The sequence below is a fragment of the Sylvia atricapilla genome, chromosome 4, assembly GCF_009819655.1.
Source record: "Sylvia atricapilla isolate bSylAtr1 chromosome 4, bSylAtr1.pri, whole genome shotgun sequence".
Classification (NCBI taxonomy): Eukaryota; Metazoa; Chordata; class Aves; order Passeriformes; family Sylviidae; genus Sylvia; species Sylvia atricapilla.
The window spans coordinates 72777105-72797789 of record NC_089143.1 but is presented as its reverse complement, the minus strand read 5'-3'; the positions used below and the strand labels follow the sequence as shown (position 1 = coordinate 72797789).

General features: G+C 40.4%; 1 protein-coding gene across 2 annotated transcripts in view; it reads left to right on the top strand.

The window, feature by feature from the left end:
• Positions 1 to 20685, top strand: part of PRDM5 (PR/SET domain 5) — a 58289-nt gene that overhangs the window by 10833 nt on the left and 26771 nt on the right. Inside the window, exons 3-12 of one of the 2 annotated variants that reach the window (XM_066318431.1) lie at positions 680 to 802; positions 5447 to 5630; positions 6377 to 6551; positions 7271 to 7363; positions 7631 to 7752; positions 9476 to 9555; positions 12612 to 12696; positions 17442 to 17533; positions 18982 to 19075; positions 20141 to 20301. In XM_066318431.1, coding sequence (XP_066174528.1) covers positions 680 to 802; positions 5447 to 5630; positions 6377 to 6551; positions 7271 to 7363; positions 7631 to 7752; positions 9476 to 9555; positions 12612 to 12696; positions 17442 to 17533; positions 18982 to 19075; positions 20141 to 20301 — 1209 coding nt within the window. Of the gene's footprint in view, positions 1 to 679; positions 803 to 5446; positions 5631 to 6376; positions 6552 to 7270; positions 7364 to 7630; positions 7753 to 9475; positions 9556 to 12611; positions 12697 to 13962; positions 14121 to 17441; positions 17534 to 18981; positions 19076 to 20140; positions 20302 to 20685 lie in introns of both variants that reach the window. The other variant, XM_066318430.1, reaches the window with a different exon arrangement.

Below are 20685 nucleotides of genomic sequence, written 5' to 3'. Positions count from 1 at the left end.
TGTAATGGAATATAGTTTTTGTCTTTTTAATAATACCCTGAACGTTTAGGTAATTGAAGCAGTCATACTGAAGAAATATGATACTGCATTCTATTAGAAACAAATATAGCAAGAATGTGAGCAATTTATATACAAAGCCACGAAGACAATCTAATTTTGATCTTACATAGCCAAATTCCCTAGCTCTTAGGAAATACCTGCCCTGGATACTTCTTGTTGACAGATGGAAAATAAAATCCATTCATTATATAAATAAATCACATGAAATAATAGTGTAACTGTGTGACCTTTTTGCATGGCTCTCTGTTGTCTGGATCAGTGGAGATTCAAATGATCTATTATTTAAAATGAAACAAACGGGGATTTTTTGGCAGTGACAGATGTATTTTACAGTGTCTTTATGTTTTGAGGGAGAACAGCGACTTAATTATGACTTAGCTGATATGAAGTTTTTATTTCTATTATCTCCCTTTTTCCAGTGTAAGCTGAAATTCTCTCAAAAATTGTCAAAATCGTCTAAATTTCAGGGATATTTACTGGTAACCAAAAGGTCTAGATCTTGTGTGCACAATTCTTTTTTTTTAAGAGGTTTTTTTTTTCCCCACTCAGTGGACAAAACCTGGACCTATTCATTTTTTTAAATTTTAATTTTTCTTGGGGGTTTTTTTGACTGTTTCAGGTCCGTGGGAGCAAAGGCGAGGTGCTTTACATTCTGGATGCCAGCAACCCACGGCACTCGAACTGGCTGCGGTTTGTCCATGAGGCTCCATCCCAGGAACAGAAGAACCTGGCAGCCATCCAGGTAGATTGGCTGGATTCCTACCTTTTGCTTCCTGATTTACTGATTTCATCTCCTTTTGGGCCTTCGTGTCTTGTAATAAGATTGCAAGATCTGAGGGAAGTAGCAAACTGCTTTTCTTTTTCTGCCTTTCTTTTCGGCAGAGCGCTCTTGTGCTTAAGATAATACCACAAATAAGAGTGGTAGGATGAGAGACCAGAAAAGTCCTTGGAGTCTGATGCTGTTTGAAAGGTTTAAGGACTAATTATTTAGAGACCTGTTTGTGTTTCATGCCAAACTTGGGGATGGGCTTAGGTGCGTGTACAGCAGAATCATGCATTTTACATTATTGTTCAATAAAATCAGTAGTATCATATAATATACGTGAAATATTACATCATTATTATGAAAGTGTGGCAGGTTTGAAAGGAAACGTGATGCTGAAAATATTTAAGTGGAAAACAGAAAATGAAACAATCTATTTATCTGATAGGATGGTCATGTAGTGCCTTTATTTATTAATAAAAAAGATAATTCTCTTGTCTTTACTGTTGATCTGAATATATCCAGCCCATTTTTTTTTCGTTTTTATCGTTGCCATTTGCAGCACTCTGTGGTAATGAGTTCCACCGCTTTAATTATACTGAAATATGCTTCTGTTTTTCTTCTAGACACTCCTTAATTTCACTTGATTTCCTAGTTCTGGTATAACAGTGAATAGTTACTTTCTTTTTCTGTGCCGTCTTTGATTTTATGGAATTGTTTTATGCTTTCACTTCTATTTGACAGCTCTTCTCTCAAGCTGAAGAGTCTTGGTCTGTTTAATTGCTCATTTAGGGAAGCATTCTGTGACTTCACAGGATACAGCAGAGACAGGGATACCTTTCCAGTTCCAGCTGTTGTTCTTTTGGAGATTACTAAAGAAATTAACTATCTGCCTTTTTTTAACAGCTCAGTTTTACAGTAAATTAATTTCCACTCCCACATAAGTAAGAATTACATGACTGTGAAATTTTTTTCCCCAAAATGTATACTTTACAAAATGTTGTTTCAGGCTAACTTAAGGTATTTGCTGATGTAATCTGAATTGGCAAGCAATCAGGAAAAAGAGAATTATTTATCAGCATTTCTTAAAATTACTGTTCTGCTTTTTCATCATGAGATGATTCTCTCCTCTGAGGACTAGCCTACGTGTTCCTGACAAAAGAATTATAGTTTATTTTGAGGCCAGACAAAAAAAAAATGTTGGTTTTTTCGTGCCAAGAAAACAAAAGTTAATTTCTGATGAAATTTGTTGTCGTCCTTATGGTAGCAGATATGAAGGGCTCTCATACAGGAGGTGTGATTAGCACCTCATCAGTGCACAGTCGTTAGCAAATGCCAAGTAAGGCTCACAAGAGAGAGCAGTGTGAACAATTAATATTCATTATTCTCTTTCCAGTAAAGGACCTGAACTTCTGAATAGAAGTTTTAATGGGATATCCAGTGCATACCTGTGGGTTTCTTTATAAGAAAAATGATATAAACAAATAAAAATCTGTTAAATTATCTCACAGGGTTTTTTAGGACCTTAAAGCCTATCCTAATACAGAATATTCAGATGGAAAAATATTCTAGCCTTCCTTGGCAGCTATTGCTAAAACCTGCAGTATGGAGAAATGTCAGAATTGCTGTAGTAGTTCAGCCTTGTGTTGTGTTCAGTCTCACATTTGTGTCTCAGAGGTTTTCAGCACCATAGGAATGGATCAGGAGAGAGAGCTGAGGCTTCTGGATCTTGTGTGCTTATTTTAAATGGTGCTGTATTTTAAATGGGGTACGATCTGAATTCTGGCCTGGGTGGGAGGTGTGTGTGAAATCATCTCCACACGTTTCCTGGATTGCACTTTCTGCCCTCAAACATTGCCCATACTGGTTTTACCTCTGCCAAGCTTGACATCCTGGGCTGCAGGGAAAGACTGGGAAAGGCAGTGTGCTTGTTTGGAGAGGCAGCCAGGGAGAACTGGCAGAACAGGCAGGGTGAAGAGCTGGTCTGCTGCCAGGGAATCAGATACAGAGGGAAGTCAGGTAACACTCTCTGGGAGCAGAGACAAAGTGGGTAAGGATTAGGAAGGCTGGGTTGGAGCCAGCTGCTCAGGCTCTGAAGGATGGAAAAGCCCTACGCTCCCTCAGGTAACACAAGACTGTTCTGCTTCCACCTGCTGTGTTTTAAACTTTCAGCAGCAATGGCGTAAGTGTTTCATGCTTTTGGATGAAAGTGTGGTGGGCTGTCAGTGACCCCATGTTCCCTCTTTCACAGCAGATAGGAAGGGTGTGTAACTGTATGAAAAAGCCAAGAGTCTGCTTGGAAAAGGGCTACCAAGAAGGAGGTAGCAAGGGCTGTTGGAAAGCTCTTTGCTGAGCAGATCTGTGTGGCTTAGAGTGTGAAAGGTGACAGTGAAGGCAGAGGTGAGAAAAAAATAATTATAAATAAAGCAGGAATAACATGAGGGGAGGTTGTGGCGCCACCATGATGAGCAAGCACTTGGAGTTTTCTCCCAAGGACCATTGTGGTCTGCTGCAGATGAGTGTTAGGAAAGCAGACAGCTTGGTCTGAGTACTTGGGCAGGTGGAATGGCTGCAGATGTGTTCTTAGAAACAGGAGGGTTGTTAAAATAATTTTAAAGACTGTTTACTGTGTCTGCATGCGCATAGATTAATGTGATTCATGCGGGTGCTGCTGCTGGAGGGAGAGGTGCAAATTGTTTTGTGGTTTCTGGAGAGCTTCCATTGCTTTCACTCAAAATGCTGCCTTGAGGAGCTACTAGAGCAAGTGAGTCTATCTTGATAATAATTAATCAAGCAATAATTCTGCTCTGAATACCCGGCTACTAGCATTTGTTTGGATGGAAAAGTCAAACAAATGCAATTAACCTTGGAGGAGAAAGGAGTTTAGATTGGGTTGGCACCAAAGCGAGTCTCTTACCGATGCAAATGTAACCCAGAGCACTCAAACCTTGACAGCTCATAGTACCTGGGGCTATTTTTGCTTGAGATACATGATTTTTTATCTTTTTTTTTCTTTTAATTTTCAAAATCCTTAATTTTTAAATTATTTTCATTATTATTTTTGGTAATCCAGTAATAGAGATGTGCTTCCCTTCATGAGGTTATCTTGCTTTTAGAATAAGGTTGTCCTAAACAGTGATGTGTTGGAGATTTACCCCAATGGTTTTACCCTGTCTGTGTGGAGACTTGAGTGTAGAAAAACCTTTTACTTTTCCTCATGTCAGGAGGATTTGTTTGACTTTAGACTGTACTAAATCAAAGGTTTCTGCAACTTGACAGAGACGTATGAAACCCAGCAACTTTTAGATGTGTACAGAGGTTAGGTTGGTGTGCTGATAGATATCTGGACTGCAGAATAGATCTTGAGGAAAAAAAAATAAATTTTTGTTTTCCAGTGCTGCTGTTGAGATAAGGACAGAAAAGTGATGCATCCTTGAAAGTAGTAGCTCTATCAAGTTTACCGAATTAAGTAGGTTTCACTCCTTTGTGACAGTATCTTGTGTAAAATATAACAGACCTTCTGCAGCTCGAGGAATGCTACATCCCTGTTGACAGTTTAAGTTAATCTTGGTGTATTACAAAAATTAAAAATCATTATCTTGTCCTCGCTCAAGGAAGCTTGTTACAAAATATATGGCTAGATGCAGGGCAAAGAAGCTTCAGTTAACTTTTCTGGGTGTTAGTATAAGCTTGAAGATTTATGATAGAACTTGGGAGTCTTCACTGCATAGAAATGAGTCTCCTTCTGTGCTTTGGTCAGTACCTACAGCAGTGGGTTCACATATAGAAAGAAAAAGGGTATATCTGTTTTACAGAGTATCAGCTTAGGGCACATCTGTGCAGATTCTTCCCCACGCCCCATAGTGCTAGCCTTGGTAACTCTAATCAAGTATTGTCAAAGCCCAAAGTTGTTAGCTTATGTAGCTGTTTGGAAACTTGTCCAGGCATTATCCAGAAGCTTTTGGAGTGTATCATTATGTTGTTTGTGCTGTTGTGCAGAATGGGGCCTGGGTCTTTTGGCCTTTTGTGGATTTACACTGATTAAAACCAGCACAGGGTTTATAGAGCGTTTTCCAGATGTGCCTGCTAGTTTGATAGGCAAGATAAGTGACCAGGGGTGAAAGCCTGTTGGAGAAGGCTGGGAATCTTAAGGAGGGAGAGAAAGAGAAAATAACACTATGTAAACATGCTGCTAAAAGCTGTGTTAGAATTCCTGCACTCAGCTGGGGAGAGAGAGGAAGCTGTGTTGGTTATCTAAATTCTGCTGGTTTTTTAATCCTCAAATATTGCATTTTGAAACACTCAAGTTCTTGTCAAGCAGAGTGTGGCAGGGGAGGACCTCAATGCCACCTCCACCTTGGTCTAAGCTGCACAGAATAGTGGAATACTCTCACAGGTGGGACAGGGGAATATTCCCAAAATTGCAGAATACAGATGCACCCTATCCATGCAGGCACGCTGGGAAAGAAGTCTTAACAAGGCTGTTGTAGCATTGTGCTCCCTGAGGAATGGAGCCAACCCTTCCATGGTTGAGGGATAATGTTAGTTTAGGGTCTCATACTGGTCTAGATTGTTGTTTTCCTGACATAATTATTTATTGCCTCTATTTCCTGTTTGTGACAGGAAGGGGAAAATATCTTCTATCTGGCGGTGGAAGATATTGAAACAGACACAGAACTTCTGATTGGGTACTTGGATAGTGACATGGAAGAAGAGGAGGAGGAGGAGCAGGAAGTAACTGTTACCCAGGAAGATGAAGACAGTGGCAGCAATAAAGAAATGCAACCAGCTGGTGAAAAAATTTCAGGTGAGCAGTATGTAAAATAGAGGGTGTAACATGAGAGCTTCAAAGTGGTAATGAAGAAACAGTTAAAACACTTAACTGTATAGGACTGGGGAACTGGAAGGTCCCTGGGATCTAATCCGAGTTCCTGCGTTATTTTTATCTCTTTATTTGGGTTTGAGTTGGGCTTCTTGGCCTTATAAGGGGTGGCCAGTCTTGTGAATTACTGAGTGAATGAGTAAGCCTGGATTTCTCAAGTAGTAACCATTAATTTTTGACCTGAAGACAGTTTGTTTCCCCTGACACACAGGCTTGTGAACAAGCTTGAGCTTTGCTCTAAGAGCGGGTAGCTTCCTTCTTACTTAGGGAGGAGAGAAATAAACATTCCCATAAAGCTCTTCAGCCAATCCTAAGGTAAGATGTCTAGGAACAGGAAGGTGAGCTGAGCTGTCTGGGGAATTCTCAGCACCTTTATCAAAGATACAGATGAGTTTATGAATGACTAATTGCATTGAGGTTCTAATTGAGTTGAGTGACTAATTTGGGCCAACAATCTAAGTCACACCCATCTTAATACTTTCCATCCATTTTCAGTAATGCTGTTGCTAATCCACTTAGAAAAGATGTCTATAATCTTTTCAGAGACAGAGTTTTTTGTGAGTTTCATGCCACCGTTCTGCATAATCTGTTTCTGGCAGAGAGTCTCTCTTAATGTAACCAGAAAACCTGGGACCTACTCCTTCACACTGGTTGTGCTTCCAATCATGCAGATCCCCTCACCTGTAAACAGGACCACGCGTGCCCAAACTGTGAGTCCAGTTTTGCCAGCCAGGAGATCCTAGCTGAGCATCTGCAGACTTTGCACCAAAAACCCAGTGAGGAAAAGGAATTTAAGTGCCGAAATTGTGGAAAGAAATTCCCTGTTAAACAAGCTCTTCAAAGACAGTGAGTACAAAGAGGAGTATTTTTTCAGGGATTGTTTAAATTGATTTCATTCGATGCTGTATTTCTCTTGACCTAATCACAAGCCAAGCTTTACTTTTTATGCATCTGTATTTATAACTTACCCTTTGCTTTAATCTTTCAATGTCCTAATTTCTCATATTTGTAGTAGAATTCAGTGGGAATTGCAAAAGTATTGACGATCTTTATGTGTTAAATTCATACGCTGGAGACCAGCCCAGAGCAGCAGTTTGGTCTCTGTCAGTGGAATATTTGGTCGTTTAGGAGGTGTAGTTTTCAATCTGTGGATGCTGGTACAGAATTAAAGTAAGATACAGGAAAAAAAGAAAAAAAAAGGAAAACCAGTGGTTCGTTTTTGCTTAATTAAATATTTGTATGATGGAAAAACATAATAGAAACATAAAAGGTGTGAGATTTAAAAGCACATCTTTATTGTCCTTGAGAGTGTAAGTATGCAGTTTTGTCCCTAAAGTTATATATCTTAGAATTCTGCTTCTGCACAGAAACATAACTGGGTTTTTCTTTTGTTATTTATGTTTGTGTTTTCTTACAATTAGATAGATATATTACTTTTTATTATACATTTAATTACAGATTGTTAAGCTACTTTTTGTAAAGCAATATATGGTTTATAGCTACTGGAAGCCTATGTAAGTTGCCAGACTGTTGCCCTTAATTTTTTTCCTTTCTTTGTCTCTCAGTGTCCTTCAGTGCACAGAGAATATCAGCCTAGGAGACTCGTCCAGAAGTTTCCAGTGCTCTGTTTGCAGTACTGCCTTCAGCTCGGAATCGAGGTTTTGTGTCCGAGTTACAGGACTGCTGTCCTGTCCTCGCTGGCCTCCCTTTGCATGTTAGCTTTCCAAAGAGCTTGGTAGTGTTTGGGAATCCTAACAGGGCAAGGACTCAAATGCTTTCATTCCTCTCTGCTGTAAGTAATGCATGAGGTGGCCTTGGAACTCTGCAGTGCAGCATGTGTTCAGCTCTGACTACTTGCTACAGCTCTGGTTTCTGGAGGCACTGCCTGATGTGGGGTTTTTTTTCTTCATTGTTATCCCATGTAGTTATGAGCAGCACAAGGAGGCGTGCAGAGGAGATGCCAGGTTCATATGCAAGGCAGATAGCTGTGGGAAGAGGTTCAAGAGCAAGGATGCCCTGAAAAAACACAAAGAAAATGTTCACAGTGGTAAGAAAGAGTTTAGTGTTTCTTCAGAAAAAAACCCTCTAACATATTCCTAGCCTTAAATTTGCAAATGAGAGAAAACATTGTCTTTGGTTTCCTTTTTAATGGATTCATTTATATCAAATAGAAAATTAAGAAGTAACTTAATTGCAAGAGTTACTGTTCCTCCTCCCCCAGGGAGAAATTACTGAGGGCCACATGAATCATTAGTCTCCTGCAGAAAAAATGTAATAGGAATCTTGAGAAGTTTAAACTAGGCAAAGAGTAGATGAAGCAAAATGTTTCGGTAGCGAGGAAAATCGACCACTGGCACAAACTGCTACAGGAAATGGCGAGTTCCTAATTTTTTTGGTATTTTCAGGACGCAGTAGGATGTCTTTACTTTGCCTGATCAAACGATTAAGTTGATTAGGGTTGCGTAAAATCCTATAGCATCTGTTGTGCAGGAAGCCAGACCAAACCATCCACCGGTCCTCTTAGGCCCCAGTGTTTTCATATCTGCGTGCTGTGAATAGTTTTCACTCAAACTTCTTCACTCCCTCACGAAAGGACAAAAATACTGCTCTCAGTTCCACAACACACACCTCACTTCTGGCATTCTGCACTCTCTCCGTGTGTCCCCTCGCCGTGTCAAAGGAAAATCTTTATGTGTGGGGACAGCAGAATTCCAGAGCGCACAGAAAACAGTCTTCAGCTGATGGCGACAGCACTGAGATGCTTTTTAAGATTTTTCAGTCTCTTTCTGCTGCCAGACTCTTGCAGTGTAGAGAAACCTTTCTTTAATCATTCCTACAGAAGAGTATCTCCTGTTTTTGGTATCAGTAATAATTTTTTTCGTCCATGAGCACTGTTATATTTAGGCTTAGCTTTTGTCAGTTATGTAGTGATACATGAATTCCCAACTGAAGGCCTAAATGTATCCCTGTATTATGTGTATATTTGTGTATATAAATACTTGTCATAAGTTTTTACTTTTATAATGTTTCTGCTGTTCAGTGTAGTATGGATGTGTTTTACCTAAGCTAGGAACTATCTTGTATGAGCGTCTTAAATTATAAACAAAGAATTAGGTTTATGGTGGCTTTGTGAATGAATCTCTAAAGGTAAGTAATAGATAAATGCAGTTAGGTGCTCTGTGACTCTTTAAAGCAGCTGTGAAGAGGGAAGGAAAATGTCTGGTAGCTGACCTATACCTTGTTTTGTAAATTTTAGATGAGATTTGGATTCAGGATCTGGTGCTAATACGATTTCCCTGTTTTGTTCAGTTAAAGACAATTATTGATATTTTATATAGTAGGGTGCTTAATGCTTTCTAAATAAACAAAAATGGGAAATGGTTTTGACTTAAGTTTGAGATCTTTTTTGTCACTGCTGCACTAACACTTGTATTGATTTCTGGATGAAATGAGCTGTTCAGTTGCCAAGTGAGCAGTTCTCAGTTGTGAATTGCACTCTTCTTGTGGGATTGGTGGTGTATGATAACATCTATTTGAAAGGGTTTTTTTCTTTATTGTTCTGGTTTTCTAAATTTACATTCCACCAGTGACTGGTTTGTTGGACACCCGCAGGGAACTCCTGATATGGAGCACTTTGAAGAGGGATACAAATGTAAAAGTCTTATGTCAGTCAAATGACCTGTGAAAAGTCACAGGCTCAGTGGAAACATTTAGGTTCTTTCTTAGCGCTTCCTCTTGAAGATGTTGGTGGTATTTTGTTTCTGTTTCAGGAAATTCTAGGAAGAAGCTGATGTGTTCAGTGTGCAATAAGAAATGTTCCTCAGCAGCAAATCTCCAGGAGCATCGAAAGGTCAGTGAGATGAAGGCTGACTCACAGCAGGCCCTGACTTCCCTGAGATGTGAGGCTGTGCTGCTCACGTCACTTGAAAGCTGCTGTAATGCAAGCCTCTGGGTGATCACTTTCATGGTTACACAGCCAACCTGGTTTAGTGTGGGTATTTGTTTTTGTAGTCACTCTTGCTCAAGCCAGATATCTCCCTAAAGTTTTTCTGTGCATCTCTTAGCAAATGCTGACGTGTTTGTACACTCCAGCATTAAGTCAAGCCTGCTATTCTTCAGCAGTCTTAAACACTGTGTTATGTAATCATAGCATACACAGAGACCATAAAACAGGTTCATGAGCCTTTAGTTCTTATACAAAACGCTTTCTGAAATATCACTTAGGGGAGTTACATCTGTTGTAGTTATGGAGTAGTGAAGAAACCTCTTCCTCAAACCCAAAATTTTAATGTCTTTTTGTTTATGCACGTAATCTTTTATAACCAGAACAGGAGGGGTTAACAGTTGGAAAAGCGTCTATTGGAAATAAGGATGTTCATGTAGAAACACAGAGAAATTCAGAATATGAGATTCTGAATCCATTATACCCAAAGGAAGTCCCTGCAAGATTAATTTGATAAATCACTAAAACCCAGGAGAATCTGTTTTTTCAAAAAGCTGCATTGTACTGTTGATCAGATTAACTGTAAGTCTTTCATAATGCCCTGGTTATAACCTGAATCCATTGAGGATATAAATGATATCGATTAAATATGCAAAGGAAATGGTGGGGGCCCTCCTTTTTAATTTGTTTTTCTCCTTGCTTGTGTTAGTATGCCCTGCACTTTTTGTCTAATAGGGCTATATTTTGTTGTCATGGTGTGCCTTGCCACGTGTTATTACAAGCTTTACACATTAGCACAGGTTGTGCACATCAGGCCTTTAAAATGCAAAATATCCTGGTTAGCTTGTCCATTTTATGAAGTGTTTGTTCTCTTTCAGTAGGTGTAATTCTGGGCAGACATTGTGACACGCAAGTTTCTTGAGTGTGACTGATCATGTCAGTTGAGCACTTTTCTTAAGAATCACCATGAGGATTTTGTGCATAAAACTTTCTTTGCTCTTCTGGATTGGCTTTTCTTTTAAAACATCCAGAAAATGGGCATTCCAGATTTACACACTTATATCAGGTAGTGAAGGAGATTGCACACAGTAGTACTCGTGCAGTTTGTTGAATTAATTTCCTTTTGTAGGAAATGGGTGGGGCAGGATCATCAGCATTGCCAAAAACATTTCTACAGGCAATAAAACCAGTGAGAAAATAATAGGTAAAACCAGGAGAATGAGACAGACTTTGCCCCCCACCCATTTCAATGTAAAGAAATAGAAGTAGAGAATAAAAAGGTAAAATATAACAGAAAACAAGCCCGGACAACAGAAAGAGAAAAGTCTGACAGAGAAATGAGGTAAAGAGGGTGGTTGTGGGGAACTGATACATGTTTACTTTCTGAAGACATGGTCATTCACATCTGTAGCTTTTATGTCAGATTTAAACTCATTTTTAGCTTCTTGTGTCTTGTGCACTGCTTGTGCCTTGGCTGTCCAACTGTATTCTGATACCGAGTTCTGAAGTTGGAGAAAAATGCAAAGTTCAGTCACTCAGCAATGATAATGATGAGGAGGAGAGCGAGGGGACTGGTAATCTTCACTGATGCAGATTCCTGCTAAATGATTCCTTTCAATACAAGTATCTCACATTTTGGATTTGAATTGTTCACAGCAACTCCAATTTCAAAGTGAGCAGGTACATGTGAGTAGCACAGGCTGCCACGCCTCTCCACTGGTGCTCCACTCTTCTGTAGTGGAAAGGGAAGAAACATTCAAACAATCCCAGGGTTGCTGGTTTCTTTTCCCAGTCAGAGTTGATAGTGCTGCACTTGTAGTGTTTGTAGATGGGCTGGGGAGTCTCTCTTGCTGCCTGTACAGCTGTGAGCTGAGCTTCTGACTTTTACTGTGAGCACGTGTTTTCATGGTAAAGCAGCTCATTCTTCTTCTAAGAAAGAAGATTAAAGACGCCTTTGAGTGTAGGGCAGTCAGACTGTTTTTTGACTTTGGAAATGCAGGTTTTGTGTGTCACTGGTAGGACTGGTTTGTGCTGGTGCCTTTCTGGATGTCTCAGCAGATTGCTTATGTGGACCTTTACAATTCCATTCAGCTGTAATGCTGTCTGCCAAGGGACCAAACCCAGGTAGATCCTACTTTGGTCAGAGTTTGAGTGTGTGTGTGAAGAACCCTTCAGTCTTTCTGAACTTTTTTAGCTTTGTAGAGCTGGACTTCCTGCAAGATTGGTGTGAGTAGTCGCAGTTAAAAATGTCCTCTGCTTCCTAACCCCTGACCCCATTTTTTAACCTACTAGTTCCAAGCATCTCTTTTGGGTTAATTTCTGACCTTTTTGTTTAACACTGAACAGTGTTTTGCCCTACTGGGCAATCTTTATTTTTTGTTTACCAGAAGTTGCTCTCAACTGCCTCCTGTTTTTCCAGCATTTAGTCATAAATGTGCTGTGATGTTGAAATTACTGCATTTGTAGTTTGAGACTATCCTGCCCCTCCATTGTCTGGCCTCAAAAAGCTTTTAAGAGAAACAATCCTGCAAGAGTGTGATAGTACTTGTTTTTTAAAATTCTGATGGAAGCTATGAAGTTGTTTTTGTGTTATTTTTACATGTGTCTTGACTAGAGGAAAATGTCCTGACAAGTTAGTCTGCATTTAGTTTTCTAATGCTCTCCTAATAATGATATTTTAAGCGGATCTGGTAGTTGGAAGCACAGGTTGTGCAAATACAGTATAGTTTGTAATGATTTGTTGGCAGTTATGAATTTTTTGTTGGCAGTTACAAATTTTTACTTTTTGGGAGGTGATGTTTTTCAGCAAGGGACAATGTGGGGGGAAATATCTCAGAATATTCTTGAGTATTAGTATAGCTACTGGCTAATAAGTAGCTACATTCTGTTAGAGAATTTCTGTCTGTGTGAGAGGTATGGTCTTGTTTTAGACACACATTTGATTATCGTAAAACATTTTGCAGGTCCATGAGATCTTTGAGTGTCAAGAATGTGACAAGAAGTTCATTTCGGCGAACCAGCTGAAACGCCACATGATAACTCACTCGGGTAATGTATAGAAATGACACAGAGCTGTATGTGTGTGGATGTGGATTTCATCTGTGTGCAGTTTTACCTGGGGTCTTATGGAAGGCTCAACGAAATCTGTGTTGTCCTGAGCTGGGCAAGCCAATCTCAGGTTCCAAGGAAACTGTCCAAGCCAGCCTTTCCAAGCCTTCCAAAATTCTGAGTGGAGTGATGTAGTCTTCCTGCTGCTGCTTTGCCAAGCTGTTTTGTCGTGCTAGCTGGGGTAGAGGAGGTCAGAGACCTGGGGTGAGGCAGCAGATTGCTACATGGCTTAGAGAGGAGGGGAAAAACCTGTGCCTGAGGTTTTATGCTGAGGAGAAGAGGCTGGGAGCTGGGTGTGCTGTCAGTGATCTGTGCTACACACTGTGTTTTCCTGTTTATCTGTGTATGTGTTAATGGGCTCACAGCTTCTGGTCAGAGGAGAGCAGCTCGTGGGCCAACCCATCCACGGAACCCCCACAAAGGTTCCCTTGTGCCAGCACGAGGCCGCTGTGAGCAGGGAGTGTCCCATCTGTAGGTTTGGCAGTGTGGCGTGAGTTGGCTTTGCCAGGATCTCTGGTCACTGCAAATCCAGCATTTTCTGTGTCTTGCACCAGTGACTGGTGAAACATCAGGCAACACAGTGGAAACACAAACATTGTTCTGTCAAATGCATTAGCATTTAAACAAATGCAGGTTTTTACAGCTGCACAGGCTTAGGGTTGAACTATTTTCTTGGTATCAATCCACAGCAAAAGCTCATTTCTAGTAACATAATCTGTATCTCAGAGGCTCCTGGCTTTCTTTTGACACTTTTGGATGAGCATTAGTGCGGTTAAGTTGCAGTCACCAGTTGAAGCATAAAGGCTTTTTGCATAGGAACTTTTGGGTTTGGAAGCTAATATGTATATTTTTAATTAAGTTTTAAAACATTTAAACTGTCATCCCCTCTTTCACATTTATAATCTGGAAACACAGTTTTCCTCTTTGAAGTCATTCTCTTTTGATTTAAGCTAATTAATCAGAGTTTAGTTTTAGCAATGAGTACTGCAAAGAATGTGCCAATTTCTTGAGATACACCATGGCTCATCTTTTGTGAAGCGACTTAACTGTCTAACATAAAGGGCATTAGGTGTCTTTCTAATTGGTTTAATCTTAATTGGGTTGACTTAATTGCAGAAATCTCTCTGAGGAGATGACTGTCTCTGCCTTTCATCTTCTCCCCCTGTATAAACAGGAGATTAAATGTCCCCCACTCATTTTCTGCAGAAAAACGCCCCTACACCTGCGAGGTTTGCAATAAGTCCTTCAAACGACTTGATCAAGTGACTGCACACAAAATAATACACAGTGAAGATAAACCTTATAAATGCAAGCTTTGTGGAAAGGGATTTGCCCACAGAAATGTTTACAAGAATCACAAGAAGGTAAAGCACTCTGCTGTTGTTGTTTACAGGTCTGCCAGCCTCAGATTTGCAGATTTTTTTTTTCTTTTAAGTGGTTCATCATTAAGCTCTGCCATGCTTATAAACATGGGATTAAAGTATTGGAGAATGTAGTTTCAGTGTTCTTTGTTATATCCAAGATCTCAAAAGGCTGAATCAATTCTAGTAAACAAAAAAGTTAAATAAGCAGAAGAAAAGCACAGTTGTTTGGTTAAAGGCATCAAATAAGTCCCATTTTGACTTTTTTGTTTTGTTTTTATTTTTTACTTTGTTTTGGTTGTGGTTTTTTGGGTTTTTTTTTTTAAGTGCTAGGTTACCAAGTTAATGTTACTGCTTTAAAGATGTCTTCAAATACTTTTTTAAAATGGTGTAATTGAATAAGACTATGTGTAGTCGTCTTGCAGTCATTGTTGGACTTAGCAGCAGATGCTCTCAAACTACACTAAATTAGAACTTGGTGCAGTGTTCACGTATTAAAACAACATTAGAAGAAATGTTACCTGGAAAATGGACTCACAAAGGGATGTTCTGCCTGTGTTGATTGAAGTTTAAATCTGCTTGGCCTAATATCATAATGCCTGTCATTGGTTTTAACGTGGGCTTACGTTTCGGATGGATTGATGTTTCAGAATAACAAGACTGTAAAAACAACAACAACAACAACCAAAAAAACCCCAAAACAAAACAAAAAAAACAACCCACCCAAGAAAAAAAACATCCCAACCCAGATATAGCCATACCTCCAAGTCTTTCACAGTGTGGCTCATGCTATATTCCATCTGGGAATTTGGCACAGGATCTTTGCACCATCTCTTGCACTTGCAGCTATAAATCATGTAAGAGCAATAATAATGCCTGTCACAGGATGAAATGGTGATGACTGTCTAAAGCAAGAAAGCATGCAGCAGCCTGCTGAAGGACAAGATTAGCTTCCCATACATTATATTTTATGTTCTAGAGTTTAAGAAAATGGGACAGATTACATATATTCTAAGAAAAGAGTATAAAATATTATCTAGAAAGATAGCTCTATATTTTAAATGAATACTTTTTACACGTTTCCTGATGTTAGCTTGCCATTGATGCTAAGTAGGGAGTTTGGGTTGAAAATGGACTTCAGGATTAAGTGTGAAGGAGTAAACACTTGGACCCAGTTCTGCATTTAAAGCAGCACCACCACCAGCATAAGCAAGGATTAGAGACTCCACTTAATGGGAAAAATATTAAAATTTAGACAGCTGTAGTGGGTACAGAATTTTGACAGAATTCCTTAAAGCGTGTTGGAGCGCTGGTGTCCTGGACCTGTTTGCACATAGCACTGGCTGTAAATCAGCTCTGCTCCAGGTGGGGAGCAGCTTGTTCCTGTGTTGGCATAAAGGTGACCCAAACAGCTCTGGCTGTTCACCCATCCACCTTTGGTCTCCAAACTCACTCGCTGAGTGAGGAGGCGAACCAGAGACAGGAAACTGATAGGGATGGCCTGAGCTGCTTTTTTAGACACACCTCTCTCCACTGAGGAAACAACAGGAGGAGAGGTAGCAGAGAGGAGGCTGGATGTGTGTGCACAAACACACAGAACTCAAGGGTGCGGTGCTTTGGGAGGCCAGAATAGTTTTGAGTGCCATGATTTTTGGAAGGCTTTGCCTAGGGAAAGAGGACAGTGGTTCTCTTGCTTGGTCACAGGAATGCTGATCCAGGAACAGTGTAAATGTAAAACCCTATTGTGTATAATACTTCTGTGTATTCTTTCAGCTTGTGTTTTTAATGATTTTTAGATGTGCGTTTCCTCTAAGATGTCTTCTCAGTTTATTTTCTTTTGGAGGAAGAGAATTGAACTCTAAATTTCAGGGTGAAAAAACTTCTCTGAGTTTCAGGATTAGGTTACTGGGCTAGTAGCAGGGAGCATAGATACCTGCAGTAGGAATGATGAATATAGGAGTTAAAAACACTTAAATCAACAGCATTTAACAGAAAACATACCTTAAAGTTTGATAGCAACATGCTTTAAAAAGCTTTGGATTTTACAGCAGGCTTGCATCCTTTTTATATATAAGAGAGTACAGATACATTTTGTGCCTTTGAGTTCTTGATTTGTCTTTCAGATGGAAAACTTGTTTCTGTTGTTTCTGTAATTCCTGTGTGGGTTTTTTTCTTAACCCGATTTCATGTTGGAAGTCTCAGAATAAAAATGGCTCTCACAACATGTGTTTTTAACCATCTTTCAGATGTGGGTGTCTGTTGGGTCATTTCAAAAGTGCACAAGGAGATTAGTTCCTCACATTTCACTGGAAGATACAGTTGAGTGGCCAAGAGCCTGTCTGCTCTGTTCAGTGGAGCACTGGGATGTGAACCTTAACTCAGCACTTGTTATGCTCTGAGGCTGCAACTGTGGTACCTCTGTGATCTGCTGCTCCTGCAAACAGGTGTTGCACTGCTCTGCATTGCTGCACTTGCAAGCTGGCTTTGCCCCTTGCTTGGAGGTGTCAAGGCTGGGAAGTGTTCTGGGGTATGGAACCAGCTCAGATGTCCTCTGTGAGTGCTCAGGCTCTGACTTAAATGATTGTATGAGTACACTTTCATATCTGTGACAAGGCAAGGGAGCAGTATCTGAAGTGGAGAGGCAAAAAGGGATTGTGCTACAGATAAAGGTGGTCGCTTTTCCTGCAGGTTAGACTGGATGAGGGCTCATGTTCTGAGCCATATAATGCAGATTACCTCCATACAGGAGATGTCGTCGCTCCATCTGCTCCTTTGTTGCTGTCTACAGAGGATGAGTTCAGAGAACAAAATATGAGGACATGGCAGTCAGCAGAAATAGGTCATCAGATGCAGGATTTTAAAGGGTTTATGGCTAATCCAGGGTTGTTTGGTCCTGGGGAGCGTGATGATTTGAAACAACCGTATTCCATCAGTTTATCTGTTGGGAATAAGTTGGGCTTAAGCCTCCACAGATGCTGCTGTGATAGGAAAGGCTGCCATGAAGTGTTCCATAAGAGCTCCATAAGAGCCCATCCTCAGCTGATGGGATGATCTGTGTACCTCTGCATGTGGGTATGCCTAGTTAGGGGATTTTTTTTTGTTGTAGGGAAGTTAAGATGTGCAGATGAATCTGTGTGTTTTGATCAAAAGATAAGGAGATGCTAAAGAGGAGTTCTGTACAAATCACTGTGCTCTTCAGAACTGTCACTCACCTGGTGAGCGCTTCAAACCAGGGCCTTTTTGAAATAAGCAGCATGAATTTTGCGCTCGTGAAAGGTGCCAGATTGACAGCTCTGGAGACTGAACCCTTCTATTTATCCACAGAACAGGTACAGCACAGGCAGCAGCACTGCGAGCTTCCCCACAGTGTCTCGTCAATGTGTCCCAACCCTGTTCTGGAGGAACCCCCTGTTGAGGTGAGAAGGCAGTTCAGTCTCTTCGTGTCCTGTCAATCCTTGGCCTCACTGCCAGGGGGGCTGAGCAGGGTGTCAGCTAATGCCAGCTGTGAGGGGAGCCTGTAGAGTCTGGGCTGGAGCACACAGCAGATTTCAGGGAGCGTGAGAGACGTTTCACACCTGTGATGGTCTTCCAGCAGCCTTTTTGCCTTCAGTGAGCTAGGCCGAGGTCAAGGAATTGGTTTTGAAGCCAAGGCCTCCCTGTACCATTGCACGACACTCAGGTTTTGGTGCTTTATGCATATGAGAGGACATTGGTGTTAAAAATAAAACTGGATTTAAGGCCCTCAGCCAGCCTCTCAAGAATTATGCTGTTTCCCCACAGCCTCCTTTTTTTTTCCCCACAGTTGAAGGGGTAGAATAACAGTTGTGTGGATTCTGGATAGCAGAAATAGATTTTATGAATATGTACTGTGCTAATATTTGCCCTTAGGCTATGAAATCAACTAATTTACCTAATTTCCTGCATATTATAGAACACTTAACTGTCCATCCCCTTTTCCTCTGGGCACTCCAGCTTGTAATAAGGTCCTTGTGAGCTAATAAAGTATTTGTATGGTGATGCTTTAAAAACCTGCTTTCCTTTGCAAAAATGGTAGGAAATTGGGCAGATAGTAAATTAATCAGTACAACTTATTATCTACAGTGGGACAGCTGTTAAAAACACTAGGAAACAGGGAAAGCGCTTTGGAATTTATAAAAGTAAAATAAAGTTGGATGTTTCCCAAGCTTCAGAAAAGAAATCTGCTTCAACAACTCTGCGGTCTGGGAGATTCATCCAAGCTTAGCCTTCTATTTTGTTCATATCTTTGAGCCTGTTTTTCAGCTACAATGAATTTTTCTACTGCCAACAAAAATCTCGATACTGTTGCTTACTTGGCTTTGGTTTTTATCTGGTGGCTTTTGTTGTTTGATTTTTTTTAATAAAAGAAGCTATATATAAAAGAAGTATCATGATTTGAGGAATTTTCTTCGCCAAATTTTAGGTGCTGTGTTGAAAATCAGATGAGTTTTGCCTTAAAACTTAACTGAAAAGAAAGGGGTTTGTGTGCATTCAACTTTAAAGGATTTATTCATATTAATAAGTATTCCAGGCCAGTGTTAGTGCAGTCGAAGCAATGCAGCTGAGCTGGTAGCTTTTTTCTCTGGTTATTCTATTTGTTTCTGTTTAAGTGGAGACCTCATGTGACACTTGTGAGGACGGAGAAGGTGAGGACTGATTAGCTGCTGTGCTGGCTTTCAGAATCCTGAATAATGGCAGAGTGATTATTTTAATTCTTCATCTCCCGATGCTTCCAGTTGTGATATCCCCTCCCGAGTCCGGTCAGGAAAAATAACTGTAGTTACTGCAGGGACAGCTGATGGGTTTCCATGGTCCTGTCCTCTGACACGTTGTGTTTCATCCACAGACCCATTCTGAAGAGAGACCCTTCCAGTGTGAGGAATGCAAAGCCTTGTTCCGAACCCCCTTCTCTCTACAGAGACATCTGTTAATCCACAACAGTAAGTGTCAGAGGAAAAACAGCTTTCCCCGTGCTCAGATGTGACTGAGAAAAACAAACACGGGGCACCTTGTTCCAATATACAGCTTGCTGTGTTAAATTGGTACTAGGATTCAGCTGTACCCAGGGAGTTAAAACATTCAAGGCCAAATTCAGACCTTGCCTTCAGATGCACTTAAATGCAAATCCAAATACGCTGTAGAAAATCCAGCAGTGAATTGAGGTCTGATGGCAAGAAATTTATTTCTGCCTAAAGTGTGATAGAGCTACCTCCGTTTTAAGAAAGGGCAAATGGAAACAGAGATAAATTGGTGACTTGCTCAGCTTTTGTTGGTAATCCAGTTTAGAGCTTAACACTGAGATTGTCTCTCCTGTGGCAGCCCAGGCTCATGTTTGCTGCCTCTGGCATAGAACTGGAGCAGCTCAGAGAAATGCTGTGGCCACTTGCCCTCATGGATAACTTTTCTTGGCATTCTGTCCTTTTTTTTTTTTTTTTTTTTTTTTTTTTTTTTTAATTGACTGTGTTAAGATGTATTTTTGGTGGAATTTTCTCCATCTTTAATACTTGCAGAGCCCTAGACTATCATTCAACCCTTTGAACATTAACAGTTTAGATTTTAGGAAACTCTCATGAACTAAAATCCTTGTAGCTTAGAAGACAGTACTTTGTTTTGGGGAATTTTCATACTGGCATACATAAGAAAACCACAAATCTTTCCTTGTTTAATCCTGCATAACAGTGTTTCTGTTAGATGAATTATTGGATTGTCAAGTTTAGTTTGTTCTTTTACAATTATCTTTCAAAGCTTCTGCAGTTTTTGAAAGCATTGGATTGCATAGTTTGTTTTTTTTTCCCAATGCTATATGTTAAAAATGACGGGGGAGAATGTTAAAAACCTGTTTAATAATGTGTATTCTAATGAACAAGCATTTGCAGAATATCCAAAATACGTAATTCGCTGTGTGTGAATTGTAGGTTTTCCTGAAGGTTTCTCTAAAAAAATACACTTTGACTTTTTTTTGAAGAGGATGGTAGCTCAGGAAGACCTGTTTTTCTCTTTGTTAGGTGAGAGGACCTTCAAGTGTGATCACTGTGATGCCACTTTCAAAAGAAAGGACACCTTAAATGTTCATATTCAAGTTGTACATGACGGACATAAGAAATACAAGTGTGACCTGTGTGACAAAGCTTTTGTGACACCCTCAGTCCTGAAGAGCCATAAGAAAGTGAGTAGAATCAGCTGATCATTTCTTGTGTGTCCTTTAGGTTGTGATTCAGCGTAGAATCCCCAGCTGCTTCTGCCCTTCTGGCTTTTCAGTAGAAAGCTGTGACTGCCTTACCCTGAAATGCTGATTGCAATAGTGGGGTTTTTGGTGCCCGGCAGAATCCACAGCTGGTGCTTGTGTGTAAATTCAGTGGAGGTGCTCCAGCAGCAGGTGTGTGGCCGGATGGGCCTGGCTGCACTGCTCCTGACACCCTCCTTCCCACCAAAGTCTGCCATGGAATTGGGGTGGACTTCAGGAGGAGGCTTGCTCCCTGGTTTGGCCTGAGGTAAGACTGATGTCATAGGGAAGGAATGGAAAGAAGATAATTGAGTCAAGAAAAACCAG